Source organism: Paramisgurnus dabryanus, chromosome 10, assembly GCF_030506205.2.
Source record: "Paramisgurnus dabryanus chromosome 10, PD_genome_1.1, whole genome shotgun sequence".
Taxonomy (NCBI): Eukaryota; Metazoa; Chordata; class Actinopteri; order Cypriniformes; family Cobitidae; genus Paramisgurnus; species Paramisgurnus dabryanus.
This window is the reverse complement of record NC_133346.1, coordinates 11,567,259-11,588,375: the sequence shown is the minus strand read 5'-3', so window position 1 is coordinate 11,588,375 and position 21,117 is coordinate 11,567,259. Positions and strand designations below refer to the sequence as shown.

At 35.3% G+C, this 21,117-nt stretch overlaps 1 protein-coding gene and 1 long non-coding RNA gene across 2 annotated transcripts in view; one reads left to right on the top strand and one right to left on the bottom strand.

Annotated features, from left to right (window-relative positions):
• Positions 1–21,117, top strand: part of LOC135740439 (uncharacterized) — a 193,977-nt gene that overhangs the window by 172,497 nt on the left and 363 nt on the right. The window contains exon 3 of the long non-coding RNA XR_010529184.2: positions 20,774–20,970. This is a non-coding gene — a long non-coding RNA (uncharacterized lncRNA). The remainder of the gene's footprint in view (positions 1–20,773; positions 20,971–21,117) is intronic.
• LOC135738415 (zona pellucida-like domain-containing protein 1) lies at positions 9,677–18,612 on the bottom strand. Its single transcript, XM_065256454.1, has 11 exons — positions 18,498–18,612; positions 18,283–18,408; positions 16,459–16,679; positions 16,091–16,275; positions 14,403–14,475; positions 14,028–14,122; positions 13,855–13,935; positions 12,775–12,943; positions 11,470–11,572; positions 11,295–11,315; positions 9,677–10,045 (listed from the first exon to the last, which is right to left on the bottom strand). The coding sequence occupies exons 1-11, from the start codon at positions 18,514–18,516 to the stop codon at positions 9,894–9,896; spliced, it is 1,245 nt and encodes a 414-aa protein (XP_065112526.1). The 5' UTR covers positions 18,517–18,612; the 3' UTR covers positions 9,677–9,893.

Sequence of the window (21,117 nt, the reverse complement as noted above, 5' to 3'; positions counted from 1 at the left end):
CTATGAAGAGTCATGTGATCGCGGGTGGTGCTGTATGACCCACCTTGACATGAGAATATCGAATTTATCCACTTACATTTCGGATGCGAATGCATGCATCCGATTCATATCCGATTTGTTTCCACATAATGAATGAGAACAATTGGAGAATATCGGAATCTATATGCTCGTGTATATACTATATGTTCGTGAATCATATCCGATCTATGCCACACGAGAGAGATAAATTGAAATTGAGTCACTTCGAAAGTGCGGTGTAAATGTGGCCTAAAGCACTTGAAGTCAAAGACACTCAATCTGTCAGACTATCAATAAAGAGCTTCCACCGAGAAGTTCCTTTCCCATCACAGCCAGATCCAGAAGCTACTCTCTGCCTTCACAAAGAAAGCTATTCATTGAAAAGCATTTTCTAATTGAACAGCATTATTTTTGGTAACAACCTCACAGTTGTTGGTCTACAGGTGTGACCCTGACCTGAGGATATTTCTCAGCGTGATGCCTTTAGACGGAAGAAATCCCGTTGTTGAAAGAGGTTTAGAGTGCCATAGGATTACTGAGGCTGTTTGAGCCTCGAAGCTTTGTGTAGCCCGTATGCGTGTTCTGTCTGCAGGTTTTCTTCAAGACGCGGAGCTTTGAAGCTTTCGCGCTGCTCCTGCAGCGAGGTTCAAAGCACGGTTCTCTCTCTCTCTTCTCCCTCTATTGCTCTCTCGCCCACTCATTCTATCATTAATAACTGGGTATGACTCCTGTGATGCAGAAAGGGTCTTTGAATAATAAATATGCTTTCCTCAACAGGAAATTCCATCCTATTTTTTTTGAGCACTTGAAAAAAATGTACAGATGTAGAGATAAGACGACAATGAGTAAAATTTAAAATCTATTCCAGTTACGGTTGCCAAATGCATATATTTTAAGAAACTTCTGACATTAAGCAAGAACCGGTTGGAAGAGCTACAGTGTACTTGGAATGTTATAATGAGATTTTCTTGTAACCCAACATTAAAAATGCTGGCATTTTTTCCACATTAGAGTCAATATTGGACCCGTACACACAAAAAGTGATGTTATGCTACAGTATGAAATCCTAGCTTAGCTGGTTAAGCATCGTGATAGCAATGCAAAGGTCATAAGTTTGATACTCAGGGAACACATATACTATTAAAAAATGTATACAGCGTGGAAAATAAGTATTTGACACATCAGCTTTTTATCAGTAAGGGAATTTCTAAGTGGGCTATTGACAAAAAAATTCCACCAGATGTAGCAATCAAGCCAAATATTGAATTCATACAAAGAAATCAGAACATTTAAGTATACAAGTTGAGTCATAATAAATAAAGTGAAATGACACAGTGAATAAGTATTGAACACATGAAGAGAACAAGGTGCAAAATGGCATAGAAAGCCAGGAGATCACCTGAATCTTTCAGTATTGAGTGAGAAACCCTGCCCCTTATCAGTACTAATTGAAGTGGTTTCAATAGCCTCAGTTGCACTATCGGGCCTGTGCGAGCCAGGGCTTCAAACGGGCCTCGCGGAGCCAATAGCCTCAGACCTCCAGCTGTGTAGCCAAAACACGACGCGTTTGCATTGTCAAGCCAATAGCGCCGCAGCGCTTCAGAAAACCCCGCCCTTAATACGCCTACCTGGATGTAACGTCACACAACCCCGCCTGTTTAACCGTGAGGAAGTCACTTCAATCTGACAGGAGACGGGAGTGAGATCGCATCATCATACAACAAACATAATGAAAATGGCGGCTGTTTGCACGGTGAAAGCCAAGATGAGAAGATAGAGATGTTTGCTCCATCCGCGGTGTTACTCTTGAAGTTTATGTTGGCTGCACACGAGCGATCTCACGACGAGACAATATCAGATCAATAAGCAATAGTTAACTTTATGAAGTAGGATCATTACAAATAAAGCGTTCATCTACCTAATGTGCCATTATACTATATACACAATATTTTAAAGAATATAACGAGTCATAGTTTTACATTTATATAAAATCATTTTATTTTAAAATACAGGTATGCACGTGTGTCTAAATATGTAACGTTAAGTTTGTAATTATAGTTCTATGGCGATGTAAACATACTTACACATTATAAGAGGTGTGATATCTTTAATCATGAAAACGTTAATAGTTGAGCATCACATGAAACACAAGGTAACTGTCTAATAGCTATTTTAATAATGTGTCAATCAATAAATAGTTGTCTATAAATAACTGCCTCGAATAGCTGAATAAGACTGAAAATCACTTTACTTGCATCTCAAAATGTTTGAGAAATCATTAGAAAATGTAAGAATCAACTCTGAATATACACAAGTATTTAAAAAGCAATGTTACAGTGGTTAAGTTAATGATGGTTATATTTACCATTTTGTTGCATACCATTTCTGTGTTTCAGATGTGATCCTTATTAAGCAATCATTTTCAATAAACTGACAAGCAGCCGTAGTAATAATAGCGCGGTACTTTATTTACATATGACGTTTATATCAGTGCACAAACAGGTGTATTTAAAGACATCTCCTCCGGACGGATTTTAACATCCATGGCTCCTGTCGTCTCATCATCATCATCTTCGTTTCATCTCCTGCTCTTTCTGTTGCTGTGTCATCTCTCATATACAAAATAAAAAGTCCTGGATGACAAATTGAAAGCTTTACGTTGGCATTTTTCTGTAAAACGGACACAAAAGAAAGCAGCACATGTGATGTTTTGTATAAAGGGTTTGTAAATACACATACAGTATACCCACCTAAGTTTGCTACATTCATATAAGAGACAAATTAATCTCCAAAATGCCAGAAAGCATGGCTATGACTAATATAATAAAACCATGGTTACTTTTTCTAAGGGCTGACTAAAAAATTCAACAGAGATTACAATATAACACAAAAAACACAATAAACACCAATGTAACTAAGACACTTATGCAATCGTTATTTGTATCCTATTTTAAGTGTTTTGTATGCAAACGTTATATGTTAACTCACCGACTGTAGATACCATCGTGACTCGAGTGATCGCTTCTTTAATACATGGACGATGAAATGATGATCCAACACACATCCTTAATTTCTCAGCACTGTTGCACTTTAAACACTTTGTTCTGTGCCCGAAACTTTATAAACTTCTCCCGAACCGGTAGAGGTGTGCGCCGGATCGGCGTTGTAACGCGTCTTTGATTTTTACATATGCAGATCATTTTCTTCAGTCCGAAGTACAAACATAGCAGGCATCTTCCGTTAAACAGTAAATTACTGGTGATCCCGATAATTTTTAAAGTTTTAAATCTGCAGACAGATGGATGCGCAGATTTCCAGAGACTCAGATAAACTCCGCCTTTGACCTTTACCGCTCCCCTAGCCCCGAGAAGCCCGCTCTGGCCCAAGGAATTCGGCGGGCCAGAAAAGCCGGGCCTTAAGCCCCAAAGAAGCACCATTGAAGCACGATCATGCCCCGGAAGTGACAATGCCGATCATGCCCCGGAAGTGACAATGCAAACGCCACAGGCCTCGGCAGGCACTGGCACGCCCGCTTGAAGCCCGATAGTGCAAACACGGCTAATGAAAGAAAATCAAGTTGCTTGAATGGCCAAGTCAATCTTCTGACCTTATTATAATTATTTATATTATAGACCTTACTATTGATTATGACTCAACTTGTATACTTAAATGTTCTGATTTCTTTTTACATACAGTACTGTGCAAAAGTCTTAGGCCACCATCACCAGCTTTGTTGTTTAAGCAAAGTTTTAATGTCCATCCATATTTATTTTTTCACTCTTTTTTAAGATACAAACAGAAAATACGGGAAATATGTACACAAAATTAAAAACAAAACCATTTTTCAGAACTAAATGTCTTCTTCAGGCATCAGTCAGTATTTAGTGTGACCTTTCTTGCTTTTTTCGAAGTCCTGAAGTCATTCGATTAAAATTTAGGTTTAAGAGATCCTGCAGCTGCCTGCTATTGCTCAAGTAAAAGAGGAGTTTACCCTACACTTCAGCTTATAGTTTTATACTGTTTAACACATTTCCTGTGTTGTCTGTTTGTATTCTTATAAAGAGACTGAGAAATAATTATATATGATCACTATACAATTGCAAAAACAACAAATCTAATGGTAGCATGGTGGCCTAAGACTTTTGCACAGTACATGAGATGTTAGTTTTCCATCAGTTGCTCATTTCCATGCCAGGCTCCAAAAAAAGTATTATTAATAACTTATTCACTATATTTCAAGTCTAATATATCGCTCTGTGCGAAGAACAGACTAAAATTTTAAGATCTTGCCTAAAAATGTCACTTGACATCCCAATGGCACCATTTGCTTTTGTTGTATGACAGAGAGCAGCTTGGACATTCGGCTATAAATAACTACTTTTGTGTTCCACTGAAGAAAGTAAGTCAAGGAGGGGAAAACGGCCGCACCAGTTGCCGAGTTGATATATGGGCCATTAAAATGTTCAAAGCAATTTTTGCAAAACATTGTCAGTGAGTCAAAAAGGAACGAAACGCTGATGGCCTACTTCAACATCTGATGTACAGTATGAATCATCATGTGTGTCCTACTTTTACATCGACACACACTCTGCTAGGCGTCTTTGACTTAACAATGTTTCTGTCCCAAAACAATGACCCCATTCTGATGTTACACTAACAAGTAGGTGCATGACGCTTGAATGAATAGAGTGATTCATTCAGTTGTGTAAATTCAGTGTTATTTATACGTGCGTCTTAGTTATATAGGGCGGATGGTGGGAGTTTATTTTGAGCTGAGATCAAATTGTCCTCCTGTGTATCTGTGAGAACAGTCTCGGCTATCAGATACGCCACAGCATGTGACCCCGTATGTTCTTTAAAATCAGAAAACAATGAAATTAGTTTTTTTCAGCTGTGTCTGACAATGTAAAGGTCGGGCATAAGTGAATAAGACAGGTCATTGGAAAGTAATATTAGACTGGGATCAGATTGCATTTCATATTTTCATAGAAATAATGAGAAAGCCCCTTATCCTGATTTCATTTGTGACCCACTTTGATGGGATATTATTTCTAGCATGCAGGACCAAAAAGATCACGGGTGGACTTAGTGTAAAGATAATAGATGAAATGCATGATTTGGTAATTATAAAGTTCAATTGAGATGCATTGGGATGTCAAATGAAGATTATTTGGAGAGCAGGGAAGGTTGTGACACAGTTTAAATGTAAGCAGGACTTGTGCTTTAAAGGAAAACAGCACCGTTTTTCAATATTGCATTATGTTCTTACCTCAACTTAGACGAATTAATACCTATTTTCAATGCGTGCACTTTTAATCTTTGTACAGCGCCTCGTGAATGTGTTAGCATTTAGCCTAGCCCCATTCATTCCTTAGGATCCAAACAGGGATGAATTTAGAAGACACTAAACACTTCCATGTTTTCCCTATTTAAAGACTGTTAGATGAGTAGTAACATGTGGCACAAAATAAAACTTTAGGGCCCTATTTTAACGATCTAAGCGCAATGTCTAAAGCGCACGGTCTAAATGGGCGTGTCCGATGCCACTTTTGCTAATTTAACAACAGGAAAAATGGTTTGTGCTCCGAGCGCAGTGTCGAAAAGGGTTGTACATATTTTCCTAATGAGTAATGGGTGTGTTTTGGGCGTAACGTGCAATAAACCAATGAGAGTCTTATCTCTCATCCCCTTTAAAAGCCAGTTGCGCTGGCGCTGTGCGTAATCCCTATTTAGATAACGGACCTTGTAAACTGAAAAACTAAGCGGAGGAAGAAGACGGACCACCATTTTAAGAATAATGTTAAAAATGTGTTGTTTAAATTTTTTTAATTGAAACTTTTAAAAGCCTTTTTCTTTCAGTCATAGAAGTACAAATAGCAGGCTTTGAATTGCTGTCCTAAATGTATTGATATCCTAGTACATAATCAATGTAATTTCATAAAATAATTTGCAAATATGCAAGAAAAGGTTTGTACTCTAAAAATACAAACAAGAGATAAACGATTTACAAACGTGCAGAGAGCCGAAGCGTTTCAGCACTAGAACAGCGCCATATGGGTTTTTTTTACAAAGCATTACTTAAAATGTTTCTCGTCTTACCATATCCACAGGTACAGTGTCATCATGTACAATAAATTCGTAAGATAGCATTTAAAAACATTTAAAAACAGATGCATTTGTTTAAAGCAAAGCATTTATTTACTTACCAGGCTGCAGGTGAAGCAGCTCTTTGCGCTTTCTAACGTCTCATAATCAGTCCTCATTTATGTCCAAGAGACTCAATAATAATCTTTTACATTTCAATCCTTTAATCTTTCATATTTAAAAGCGTTTTTGTGCTGCTGCGCATTCATGTATGTGATAAGCAAACCCGTGTTGTCGTCTCGTATGTCCCGTTTATAGGCGTATATTACTAATGCGCTCTTTAAATAACAATAAAAAAAACAATTCGCCATTGACTTTAGACCAGGTTTTTGTTGGTAAATGGCGTAGTCTATTTTAGTTGCCTCAAAATAGCAACGCGCCAACAATGCGCCTGAACACACCTCGTTTTCAGACCAGAACGCCCATGGGCGCAAAAGGGGGCGCATATGCATTTTCTATTTAAACAACGTGGCGCTAAACATGAAAATTATCATTGCGCAGGGTGGAAACTAGCAAAAAACACTTGCGTCGCGCATTGCGCTGCATTGCGCCAGGTGTAAGATAGAGCCCTTAGTTTGGAGCCATAGGAATGAATGGGGCTAGGTTAAATGCTAACACATTCAAGAAGCGCTATACAAAGATTAAAAGTGCATGCACTGAAAAAAGACAGGTATGTATTAATTTATCTAAGTTGAGGTAAGAACATAGTAAAATATTGGTTGTGTTTTCCTTTAATAGCATTTTCTCATATTGTTCTGCTACAAATTAAAAGTAATATTTCCTGCTTTTTACTGATTCAAGATCATGCACGGTTGTTGTAACCTAACACATATAGTATAGTCTAAAAAAGAATGGTGCTAAATGGCACTAAATGTGGGAACGACTTTATATATTTGCTATAGAGGGTGCTATAGAAGTGATTCCCATATGATCACAAGCCAGTGAACCACGTTTAGTGCTATTTAGCACCATTCTTTTTTAGAGTACCAGGGGATCTTCTATGTTTTGTACTTTATATGTTATTTTAAATAGTTTAAATAATTTGCTATCTCCCATGCCACCCACACTTAATACTGGAAACTAATATAGTGCAAATACAGTAAAACATGAAGAGATTTTGTGATATATAATATTAAATTTGTCCTGTAAATATCCTAAACATATTTTATATTTCAATTAATTTAGATGACTTTAATAAAGGATGTATGTGCTTTTTGGCTTTGCCATTTTGGTCCACATATAAGAAGATAAAAATTATATATCAACGCTATATCTCATAGCAACTCATATGTATTTTATGAGGTGGCTAATTCATATTAATTTGTACGCCCACATTCATAAATTTTTTTCCCCTTGCCCTGTGATATTGTACAAATTCTAGTGAGATCAAGCTTTGGAGATGCACCGATATTACATTTTTCCACTGATACCCATAGTTATTAACTACATTTTGAATGTTACTCATTCATTTAATGACCATTAATATTGAACAAGTGATGTTTTTATTGTTGAACTAAAAAAAAAATTCCTCTGCAGGGTTTCCCCCGCAAAAAATTTGTTAGTTAAGGTGGTAGGGTTGTGCAGGTGAGCGGGCCGGGGGCGTGGCAATCAAACGGGCGGGGTGTACGAGTCATGATGAAAATATTTTATTTAAAACACTCAAATAAAACTCAATTTTGAAGAAACTATGACAGAAAATGAACACATACTAGATTAGTAATGAATAAAATGTTTTATCAACAGGCTAGTTATCCTCCAGACAGTGACGGACTATGGGCCCTATTTTAACGATCTAAGCGCATTGTCTAAAGCGCACAGCGCAACGTCTAAATGGGCGTGTCCGAATCCACTTTTGCTAATTTAACAACGGGAAAAATGTTTTTTGCGCCGAGCGCATGGTCGAAAAGGGTAGGTCCTATTGTAATGGGAGTATTTTGGGCGTAACGTGCAGTAAACCAATGAGAGTCACAGCTCTCATCCCCTTTAAAAGCAAGTTGCTCTTGCGCTATGTCTAATCCCTATTTAGATGACGGACTTTGTAAACTGAAAAACTAAGTGGAGGAAGAAGATCCCCAGTTTAAGATTAATGTTAAATAATTGTGTTGTTTTTCACTTGTATTGAAATTGTTATTTTTTATTAAAACCTTTAAAACCCGTTTTCTTTTAGTCATGGAAGTAAAAAGCAGGCTTGTAATTGCTTTAAATGTATGGCTATCCAATATCATCAAAAAATAATTTACAAGTATGTAAGATAAGGTTTGTACTCTAAAAATACTTTATTTGTAACAAACAGGAGATAAAGAATTTACAAACGGCTCTCCTCACGTTTCAGCACTTTGGACAGCGGTTTTTTAGCAAAGAGTTTTTTTAAGCATTTCTTAAAAATGTTTCTCATCTCACCATATCCACAGGTACAGAGTAATCATATACAATAAATCCGTGAGGTAGCTTTAAAAAAAAACATTTAAAAACAGACGCATTTGTTCAAAGCAAAGCATTTATTTACTTACCAGGCTGCAGGTGAAGCAGCTCTTTGTGCCTTCTAACGTCTCATAATTAGTCCTCATTTATGTCCAAGAGATTCAATAATAATCTTTTACATTCAATCCTTTAATCTTTCATATTTAAAAGCGTTTTTGTGCTGCTGCGCATTCATGTACCTTGTGATAAGCAAACCCGCGTTGTCCTCCCGTGTATAGGCGCATTTTACTAATGCGCTCTTTAAATAACATAAAACACATTGCGCCATTGACTTTAGACTTTAGACCAGGTTTTTGTTGGTCAATGGCGTAGTCTAATTTAGTTGCCTCAAAATAGCAACGCGCCAACAATGCGCCTGAACACACCTCGTTTTCAGACCAGAACGCCCATGGGCGCAAAAGGGGGCGCAAATGCATTTGATATTTAAACAACGCGGCGCTAAACGTGAAAATTAGGGTGGAAACTAGCGAAAGACATTGCGCTGCATTGCGCCGGGTGTAAGATAGAGCCCAATGTCTTTCTCTCATTTCGGCAATGTGGCGTTTGGTGGAATTTTTTTTTTTGGACGACCTAGTTAAGTTGGTAAAGTATCCCAGCTTAGGTGGGCCGCCCGAACTGAAAAGTGCTGCGGGAAACCCTTCTCTGGTGTGTTTTTAATGTCTGGAACTGGGTTGATTTTAAAGTTACACATCTCACTGATTTGGCAGTAATGTTTTGCATGAATATTCTTAGAAGTTAAAGTTTAGAGGTGGTGATATTAATATTTTATGAATGTTAAGCAAAAAGATTAATATTTAATAAATAATAACATTAGAAGTATAGTAAATTTTCCACAAAATAACTTTTTTGTTTCTTATTCTGTTACAAACAGCTGCACAACATGTGCTCATCAAATTAGAATTATGACTCAAGTCAATCTTTTCAGTTGTAAAGCACTTTCATTTGCAAAAACAGAATAAGTGAGAATACTTTCCCCATCTTTAAACTAGATATAAGGCTTTTTTGTTGTTCTTTTATTCTTTCAATTCTTACTGCAAGTTTTACAATTTGCAAGCCACATTATATACCTTACAATCTTATTGCTATAATTTGTCACCAAAAGCACTACAAAAAAACATATAGATGACAACAGTTTTATTCTGAGCCCCGCTTAGCCCTCCAGGGTGAGAGATGGGCCAGATGAAGGGTGCACCCCTGGCCGTCCTCTCTCAGAGAAGGAGCATGGGTCAAATCTTAGCACACCGAGCATTTCAGGCCATTTTTGAGGGGCCAGTGTGACAGTATTTCTTGTAGAAAATGGTTCCCACTCCCACCATCATTATGCAGGCTAATGCCAAGATGCCCACAGCGATGCCAACACCCACAGAACCATCAGAAGGTTTGTTTGTGCTGATAGACACAGCTAAATTGCAGAAATATGCCATGAGATTATTAGTAATTGACAACAATAACCAAAAATTAACTTCTGTATTGGGGAATCTGCTTGGAGTTTATTAAACTAAAACCTAATTATGCAAGGTGGTAAGGAATACTGTAGTTCACCAAAACAAGAAAATTGCCATCCCACACTCTCAGAAAAAAAGGTAAAAGAGGGTACAAAAGTTGTCATTGTGGTGGTACTTTAACAAAATTGTTATGTTTTCTACATAAAAGGTGCATATTGGTACAGTACCTCAAAGGTGTACATTGGCACCTTAGAGGTACATACTGGTACCTCAAAGGTACATATCTGTACCAAAATGGTACCATCCAAATGACAACATTTGTACATTTTTTCTGAGAGTGCAAATATATATGACTTCCTTTATTAGCTGAACACAAATGTATCATTTAATAATAAATTCCATCATGTGGGAGCCAGCATGACTTGTTGTCGTATGTGTGTATCGTCAAGAGAACCAATGAGATTCAACTAATTATGTTATCGACTTATATTTGAACTTACTGTACTTATTTCCACAGATATGCAATGCATTTTCTTATTTGGGTGAACTGTTCTTTTAAAGAGACACTCCACTTTTTTTAATATGCTAATTTTCCAGCTCCCCTAGAGTTAAATATTTGATTCTTACCGTTTTGGAATCCATTCAGCTGATCTCCGGGTCTGGCGCTAGCACTTTTAGCATAGCTTAGCATAATCCATTGAATTTGATTAGACCATTAGCATTGCGTTAAAAAATAAGAGTTTCAATATTTTTCCTATTTAAAACCTCTTTATGGTGCAGCAGGCGTAGTGCCCGAATTACTCACTGCCTGAAATTAGTCCCCTGCCCTTAAAGTCACTGATTATTACACCAGTTTGAGAGTTTAGTCCTAGCCATATCTGCTTAGAAAATCGCAGCTTTAAATTTTCTGTCGGTCTTAGTACACGATGTAACTACAGAAGAGTTAAGTTTAAAATAGGAAAAATATCGAAAGTCTGTAGTTATTTTTTTGTGCAATGCTAATGGTCTAATCAGATTCAATGGATTGTGCTAAGCTATGCTAAAGTGCTAGCGCCAGACCTGGAGATCAGCTGAATGGATTTCAAAACTGTAAGAATCAAATGTTTAACTCTAGGGGAGCTGGAAAATGAGCATTATTTCAAAAAAAAGTGGGATATCCCTTAAAAGAGATCAATATACTAGTGTAAAAATGTAACAATAACTCACCTTCCTCTTTTGATATAACAACTGAAATAGAATAAACATCATAAAGTCAGTATCTCAGATCTACAACACCGCTGAAGTAACGTAAAGGTTTAGATTATTGCTTATGTAACCAATACCAGGGAGTAGGATGTAAAAGGGATATTAATGCAATATATAAAATTAAGAATGCATTTACCGTTGTCTGAACGTATGACGATGGCTGGTGATGTTATAGTGGTGCTGTCTGAAACTCTATTTGGAGAAGGCGTGGCTGCATCTCTCTTCTTCCTGCCACATTGCTGTAGAAAGATTCATTGAGAAAAGTGCAAATCATATTTCTTTTCCAAAATGATTGCTACTAAATAAAAGCTCTATTGAAGTGAAGATGTTTTTTAAACCAAAAGGGTATATTTAAGAGCTTAAGTCTAACTAGGCTGTAGCTATAATCCGTGACCCTGGCTATGGAATCCAGATTAAAGTCTCATGATCTAATTATAACATTAGGAGTATTAAAGTTTGATTTTACATTGATTTTAATTTATTTCGCGGTCAATAAAAAAAACATCAAGGTTGAGTGATTCTCACGAAATCCAGATTTAGAAGGTGTCCAGCATCAGAATTTTTAAAAAGCCCTTGTAGACAACTTTTTTTTGCACATATAACATTAAGGTCTGAACGTACTATAACCATTATTTTTAGAGGATTTAAAAAATATTTCCTATAGAATTTTTTACATTTTTTAGATTAACATTATCAAAAATTATCATTACCGCAACATGATATTACATTAAATATATGCATTTACAAACTCATGTTTCGGTAATGAGAACTAAAAAGTTTTCTAGGTACTATGACAAACAAAATTTAAACTTTTATCTGGAGAGAAAAAATAAGAACGGCTTACCTGGTAGCCATCTTGAGTGTCACAGTCAATTTTGTCCCTTCCAATAATTTTTTTTTTTAAATGTTAGTTCCTTGAGGGCTTAAACAATGATTGAAAATTGTTGCGGAGGATGACCAAATTTGTTTTGGACACATTTATATTCCTTATTATTGTCTCAACATTTACCAATGATCACCAAATACCACATGTTTCTTACTGTAAATGTTGCACTGAAGCTTTTTATTTTTTAGATTTTTTTAATTATAAATATTTCCATGTAAAAGAACCCAAATCCAGTCATGGACCAGTTGCGGTAATTAAAATTTTCCCCTTAAATGTGGAAAAAAATGGTTTGTATGATGTCATTTGAAATCATGTGCAAAATAGTACATGACGAGATGTTTGTAACTGTATGCTTCTTATTTTGCATTTACTTTTTTATCAAAATGTTTCATGACACCTCATAAGTCTGATTTCGTTAGAATCACCTGGTAACATTTTCACAGAATGTTTTTTAAATTATGTAGGATGGTTTTATGTAGAAAACACAAATCACAATCAAAATGGTTATACTATTAAAAGCAATGGATTGGAAGATACGCATGCAGGTATGTTTACCGTAAATGTCATGCATGAATTGATTTCACACAGTCTTGTTATACAGTGCAGGTAATATGTTGACACCGTCTGATTCTGCTGTTCTGTGAAACGGAAGGCAGGAAACAAGAAGCGAGCATGTTGTTCCTCTCCGTTCACAAGCATTTTAGTGAAAAAATCTCTGGTACAACTGTAGAGAATCGAAACCAATACAGGTTAAAATTCATCTCTGCTTCAAACTGATATTACAAATTTTGGCACGTAGTACCATGTTAATACCATGATTTTCTGGAAATGTATATAGACAATGCAGCCCAGTCTCACGAAATTTCGTTATATAGTCACGTATTTTTTTGATTCTTTTTTCGTGCTATTATCACGAAATTTCGTGTTTTTTCGTGATCGTATAACGAATTCCTGTTTTCGTGTGATTATCACGTATTGGTTACTCAACTGTTTTGTCCTATTTTCTTACCATTGTCGCTTCGGTTTAGGGTTAGATTTACATAAAATGACATCCCTAACCAAACCCAACTCTAACCCCAACGTCAGGCGACATATAAAAAAATAAATCAGAAAAAATAGTATAAACCAATATATAAAGTGACATTCTAATGCAAGCACCAAATCTAACCCTAAACCGAAGCGACAATGGTTTAAAAATAGGAAAAAGCAGTTGAGTAACCAATACGTGATAATCACACGAAAACAGGAATTCGTTATACGATCACGAAAAAACACGAAATTTCGTGATAATAGCACGAAAAAAGAATCAAAAAAATACGTGACTATATCACGAAACTTTGTGAGACTGGGTAGACAATTTCATGTATTATAATGTGTATCAACTATTACACTGAGCTAAGATTGCTGTGTAAAATGAATGTCCGATAAAACTGTCTATACTGCCGAAATATATAAACTAAATATAATAACTACATTTTTTAACAAAATGCACCCCTGTCATGATGCTAAAATGTTTTGCTTTTTATGGTAGGAGGTTGCTATGGTGTTCTGGGTGGTTGCTTACTGGTCCAAGTCAATGGGTCTTAATTATTTGAATGCATTTTTATAAAAGCATGCTGTTTTGATTAAACTCACGGCATAAAGAGATTAAAGTAGCTGTCGGCGGTGGGTGTGCTGGAAACGGAGGCGTAGCATCTGTCCAGCAGCACAAAGTATCTGTGGAATACACAACAATCGTCAGCCTCGAATACAGCACTGTTAATTATTAGTTTGTATTAGTTGGTAATGCTCAATGAAAGCTGTCTTACTGAGAGGTCAGGTTGGTGGCCTGCACCTGCACAAACACACTTGACCTCAGCTCAATACCTGGTGGCATGACGAGAGGTTGCGTGAAGTTATCGTCCTGAAAAACAAAAATGGTTGATCTAGTGCTGATTTATAGCTTAACTAGTAGAGCATTGTGTTAGCAACACAGAGGTCATGGGTTTGGTCCAAAGGAAACATACATACTAAATGTCAACTGGTAGAGCATAGCACTAACAATGCTAAGTGTAAAGGATTCCCAGATAACACGCATCCTGATAAATGTTTATCATTAACATAATGTAAGTCACTTTGTATATGTCTGACAAAAAAATCATGTAAATGTAATTAATGGATGAATGAATGTAAGACTGTCTTACACTAAAAAGCTGCAGGTTTAGAGTGCTGATGAAACTGCCATTGTTGTCTTTCATCGCAATAGTGGAACCTGACCTTTAAAAGGATAGAAAAAAGTTACTCGAAACTTAGATTTTACACTACACTGTAAAAAAAGATTTGTTGGTTCAATTTACAAAGTAAGTTACCTGGTTAATTCAACTTAAAAATATTAGTTAACTAAAAACGTTTTACTAATAGTTGTAAAAGTTCACTGGAAAAAATTTACAGCATTTTTGTCAAATCAACATATTTGTATGTTACTTTGACTTAAAAAATTAAGTCTAACAATTTCAACTTGAATTTATAAGTTATTTCAAAAACTTGTTTAAGCCAAAACCTGAAAAAGTAGATTGAATTGATGTTTTATGTTTTAGATGTTTTATCTTTGTGTTGCATTTTTTTTACGGTGTTTTAACTTATATTTTTAAGTTTAATTAACTCAAAATTGTAAGACAACCAGGTAACTTACTTTTTTTAAGTTTAACCAATTTTATTAAAGTGTACAGTTCTAGAATCATGCTAAACAATCATTAACTTTGGTAAAATGCCAATAAATAAATATTATAAAATTCTATTTGCTATATGGACATTATGAAGCTTATTGCACTGTTACATTTAAAATATATGGACTTAAAAATATGCTTGTTAAGTATATTAAATATATGAACACAAAACAATGATTTGAAATATTTTATTAGCTCATTTGTAAGAAATGCAAAAAATCCATAAGGCTTTAAGATACAAAGTTCAAGACAAACATGACATTTAATTTAATCATTTGAAATATAATTTCATATGGTATTAATATGGTATCTTAATATTAAATTAAATAGAAAGTATATATATGACTCATAAACCAGGTGACGCTTTTTTGATAGTTTAAAGAAAAACACCACCGTTTTTTTCAATATTTCACTATGTTCTTGTCTCAACTTAGACAAAATAATAAATACCTATCTTTTTTCAATGCGTACACTTAAAAAATTTCCATATTTTATTCTGTGCCATCATACTTACTTGTGTAACTACTCATGTAAGAGTCTTTAAATGGGGAAAACATGTAAGTGTTTGGTGGCTTCTAAATTCATCCATGTTTGGATCCTAAGGAATGAATGGGGCTAGGCTAAATGCTAAAACATTCACAACGCACTGTACAAAGATTTAGTGCACGCATTGAGAAAAGATGGGTATATCTTAATTCATCTAAGTTGAGGTATGAACATAGTAAAATATTGAAAAAAGGTGGTGTTTTCCTTTAAGCAGTTGTTATATAGATGTTACAACTAATCAGAATCAAGTATGTCAGAGTGCCGTAATAATACAATTATGATTCTATTGTAATTTGTATAGTATTACTTTTGCCATATTATGCTGTCTTGCTACTGCTAAATTACAACTTTTGACTGTTAATCACAAGAGGACTGCAAAAAAAAAAACTAAAAAATCAAAGAGTAACAACACAAAGACTACACATATGTCCCTGTATCATTGTCTATCTCTATTGTGAACAATCCATTGCTACAGTATTGTCTCTTTCCCTTGGGGGCAACACTAATGTGCCAATTATTCAACTTGTTGCAAACCTAGACACTCAGTCCCTTGTGAGTTTTCCAAGTAACACCTGGCTTGTCGTAGAGTGAGAGATAATCGCGCAAACCAAGATGCTTACACATCAACCTCAGTGTTGTTGATCATGTATTCCAGAGGATAAGAGCAGGAGTAGTAATACTTCAAGTCTGTGCTGTATGTCACCGTGCCTGTTGTGATATCATTTGAGTTTACCACTCCGCTAATGTTGACCGTCTGAATGTTTGAGAAGTCTGAAAATAAGCCTGTTCCCACACTTTGGATTGTCTGTGGAGAAGATTAAAACATAATAAAAATTAGTTTGACATAATAAATTTATCTAGAAACAGTGGTGATTATATATATTCAGTTGCTTGTTTTGATAAATGAAAAGCTATTGAAACTGACAAAGCTAGCATCTTTTCGTTTGGATACAGCATTTCTGTGACAGATTTCAAAGCTTTGACTCACGACAAAGTTGCTTCCGCAGGAGTTGGTTGAGTTAAGAGGAACCCTAAAGCGAACCACAGGCGGTGAGACTGTATCATCAAGCGTGCCCTGGCAGGCTTGGTTATTCATGATGTTGTTGAGGTTAAGCTGTGACTCATTGTGGCCACTGTACAAGACAGGGCAGAATTGGATGGCCAAATCAATGTACTGCGTTCCACATTCAACATCTATGTCAGTGAATTCTATAGTGAAAAGAACCATAATTGAGTTGCTATAAAAACTGTACTTTACCCTACCCAGTCTCACAAAGTTTCGTGATATAGTCATGCATTTATTTTTTTAATTCTTTTTTCGTGATTTTATCACAAATTTCCGAGTTTTTTTGTGATCGTATAACGAATTCCTGTTTTCGTGTGATTATCACGTATTGGTTACTCAACTGCTTTTTCATATTTTTAAACCATTGTTGCTTCGGTTTAGGGTTAGATTTGGTGCTTGAATTAGAATGTCACTTTATACATTGGTTTATACTATTTTTTCTGATTTATTTTTTTATGTCACCTGGCGTTAGGGTTAGAGTTGGGTTTGGGTAGGGATGTCATTTTATGTAAATCGAATCCTAAACTGAAGTGAAAATGGTAAGAAAATAGGACAAAACAGTTGAGTAACCAATACATGATAATCACACAAAAACAGGAATTCGTTATACGATCTCGAAAAAACACAGAAATTCGTGATATATCACGAAAAAAGAATAAAAAAAATATGTGACTATATAACGAAATTTCGTGAGACTGGGCTGGCTTTACACTGTGCACTGTAAAAAATACTTTGCTGCCTTAAAATTTTTTGTTGAATCAACTTGGATTTACAAGTCACTTCAACTTACTATTATTTATCTTGACTAGAGATGAGTTGTTATAACTGCAGGTGAGTTGTTATAACGTATAAAATTAAGTTGACTTTTCTCAACTATATTTTATAAGTTGTGACAACTCATCTCTGTTGACATGACTTGTAAATCTGAGTTGATTCAACAAAAAATTTTAAGGCAGCAAAGTATTTTTTACAGTGTGTAAACTTTACACAAACAAACTTTACATGCAAATCATCAGACTGATCTCACGGAAAGTCTTGTTATAGTCATGAAAATTTTTATTCATTTATTTGTGTCCATGGCAAGGATTTCAGCTTTTTTGGTGCCTTGAGCACAAATGTCTTTTTCGTGTCAGTTGCATGAATTTCTATAAATAGTTTTTCGTGTCCGTGGCATTTTTGTGTCATTTATGTATTGTTTTCTCATAGTTTCCTATTTTCTTACTATTGTCGCTTGGGGTTAGAATCAATTTCTGTTACATTTTTTGACATCCTAACCCAAACCTCAACTCCAGGTGAGAATAGTTTTAAAAGCGGAAGAAAAACAAAAAACCAATACATAAAAGTACATCCTAACTCAAACCCCAAATATAACCTCAACCCCAAGCGACAATGATTTAAAAATAGGAAAAATAAGAGAAAACAATACATAAAATGTCACGAAAAAGAAAGTCGTGCTACGGACACGAAAAACGATTTAAAGAAATTTGTGCGACTGACACGAAAAAGACATTTGTGCTCAAGGCACGGAAAAAAGGTGAATTTCATGCCATGGACACAAATAAATTAATCACATTTTTCATGACTATAACATGACTTTCACTGAGATCATGTTGAAATCATATAGAGAGAAATACTTTTCTGAATGATGTGTTGATTAAATTGTTACAAAAAATAGCATCTTACTTGACTCTAATGCAAATTAAGTTAAATCAACTCAATTATATGTATTCTTGAGCAAAACCATACCTGGGTGTCTGAATTCTAATCCACAATCAGTTGGCGTTAACTGAGTGCTGTTTTCGAAACACGTCGTGAGGAGGAAGACGAAAATATTGAGGAGAATCATTTTCTTGTTGCTTGCTGCATTTGTACCTGTTTGTAAAAATAACAACAAATCAGTTAGGTACATCCGAGATTGACCGTATCCCCAAGATAGTCCTATAGGCGAAACACAGACGCACCTTGCATAAGAAACTCCATTGCTGCGCTTGGCTTGAATATCCTCAGCCTGTGAAATCTTCTCACATACTACAGATGGCTTTTATAGACCTGAGTCTTTTGTGGGATAGAAATAAGGTCACTGTAGTTTGGTGTGTCCGATGTTTGGGAACAGCCCTTTTGTGGATAACATCCCGTAAGTCCAGCCCCGGAGGGTATCTTCGGAAATTCAACACACCGTAGGCCTTCAAAGACGTGCATTTGACAATAGCTTGGTTTCTTTGTTTATTTACTTAAACATAAGATCCCTTGGCATATTAATATACGACCTCACGGGAAAGTGTCAAGCCCTGGGGAGTAAAAAACAAAAGTTTCATCATAGCTCTAGTTTAACACTGTGCTTAATGTCAAGGATCCTTATGGTGGTCTAAAGGAAATTCTAGAGATATTATGGACAAGGGTATTAACGCAACCACACATGATGGGATGGCACCAAATGGAGTCAAGCATTCGAACAATGATGCAAAACAGACAGTGGGGCAGATGAGTTATTGATTGTACAGTTTTGTTTTCATTTATTGTCGTCTTGTTTCCGTGGTAACGTTGGTTTTTTAAAATGTGCTTTTCCTTGAAGCCATAATAAACTGTACTTATACAATTTCAGCGGATATACTGTACACTAAATGCACTGTTATCTTATGATAAAATTGTCTGCTAAATACATAAATGTAATGTGAACATATACAATATTATATACTGTAAAAATATCCAGCATGAAGTTAAAACAAAATTTTACTATTTTGACAAAGTTTTGACTTGTGATACATTGAGATAACTTTAAAAAAATAAGTTGTTTAACTTGATTTGTTAAGTTAGAGTAACATAAAAGTACATGTTGATTTGACATAATTTTTACAGTGTACTTTCACTGTAGTATTTCCTACACAACATGATCTCACGGAAAGTCGTGTTATAGTCACGCCAAATTTGATTCATGGTGTCCATGGTACAAAATTAAGCTTTTTTCGTGCCTTGAGGGCAAATGTCTTTTTCGTGACACTCGCACGAATTTCTAGTTTTTCGTGTCCGTGGCACGACTTTCTTTATCGTGTCATTTTTTGTATTGTTTTCTCTTTTTTTCTTATTTTTATATCATTGTCGCTTGGGGATACATTTGGGGTTGGGTTAGGATTTACTTTTATGTATTGGTTATGTTTTTTTTTTTTCGCTTTTAAAACTATTCTCGCCTGGAGTTGGGGTTAGAGTTGGGGTTTGGGTTAGGATGTCTAAAAATGAAACAGAAAGTGATTCTAACCCCAACCTCAAGCTACAATGGTAAGAAAATAGGGGGAAAAAACTATGAGAAAACAATACATAAAATGAAACGAAAAAGTCGTGCCACAGACACGAGAAACTATTTATAGAAATTCGTGCGAGTGTCACGAAAAAGACATTTCTGCTCAAGACACAAAAAAGCTGAATTTCATACCATGAACACAAATAAATTTTGCATAACTATAACACGAATTTCCGTGAGATCAGTCTGAAATCTTTGCTACTTTGCTATACTTGTCTAACCAGGATAGTTCACCCAAAAATTTAATTTCATTCTGAAAATATTCAACAGAAGATATTTTGATAACTAACTTTTAACCACTCACTTGATGGCACCCATAGACTTCTATAGGCACCCATAGACTCCTACGTCTATAGTAGAAATAAAAAATACAATAGAAGTCAAAAGGTGCCGTTACCATCATTATTAAAACGTATTCTTTTGTTTTAAACTGAAAAAAATTATGGTGAGTATGATGACAGAATTTTCTATTTTGGGTGAACTATCCCTTTAATGTTACAAATATCATACAAACAGTCGCATTATTAATTTTAAGATTATTTTATTTTATGTCATGGCTTTAATTCCTAGGAATCATATAAAGCACAAACCTATGTAATGTATATATACTTTATTATTCACAGTAATATCTACTTTAAATTGAGTTTTAAAGGACATTTTTCTTGTAAAATACCAGATGTCTTATAATACTTTTTACATCTCAAGTAGTTAACTTATTATATATATAACTTATATATAATATACTCTATAATGTTAACACATCAAAGTATCAAATAGCAGAGTCCTTTTCATGATTGGATACAAGCCATTAAGTATAAATGGTGCTAAGTGGTGTGAAAAGGTCACTGGATTATCCTGTAATGATGTGGCTCTGCTTTAAGCCATAAACTAATCACTCTGTTTCTATGTTCTCTCTCTCTCTTGTCTCTTCACTACGCTCAGCCACAGATCCAGATAAATCTCAAGTGAATCTGTGGAGAATCACTGATGGGTTTGATAAAGCTCAGATGTTACCTCTGACCCTGTGAGATGACATCTGTGTCTGTGATGTCTCTCTCCATCCTGGTGCAAAACTGATCCCTTTAGACCTCTATCATTTAGACCTTTGGACCTCTATCATATAACTTCATTCAGTCATGGTCAGTGGTTTCTACAATTAAATCAAGGATAAAAATAAAATCTGCAGTCTACTCAATTACTTTATCTAATGTTGTTAATAATGTTGTCAGTAAATCTATCTATCTATCTATCTATCTATCTATCTATCTATCTATCTATCTATCTAT

Bases quoted from the DNA above. Each gene is read 5' to 3' on its own strand.
- LOC135738415 (XM_065256454.1), bottom strand. The intron at 13,936-14,027 runs GTAAGACAGCTT...TGTATTCCACAG, and splicing joins GCCACCAACCTGACCTCTCA to ATACTTTGTGCTGCTGGACA. The intron at 12,944-13,854 runs GTGAGTTTAATC...GATTCTCTACAG, and splicing joins TACTTTAATCTCTTTATGCC to TTGTACCAGAGATTTTTTCA.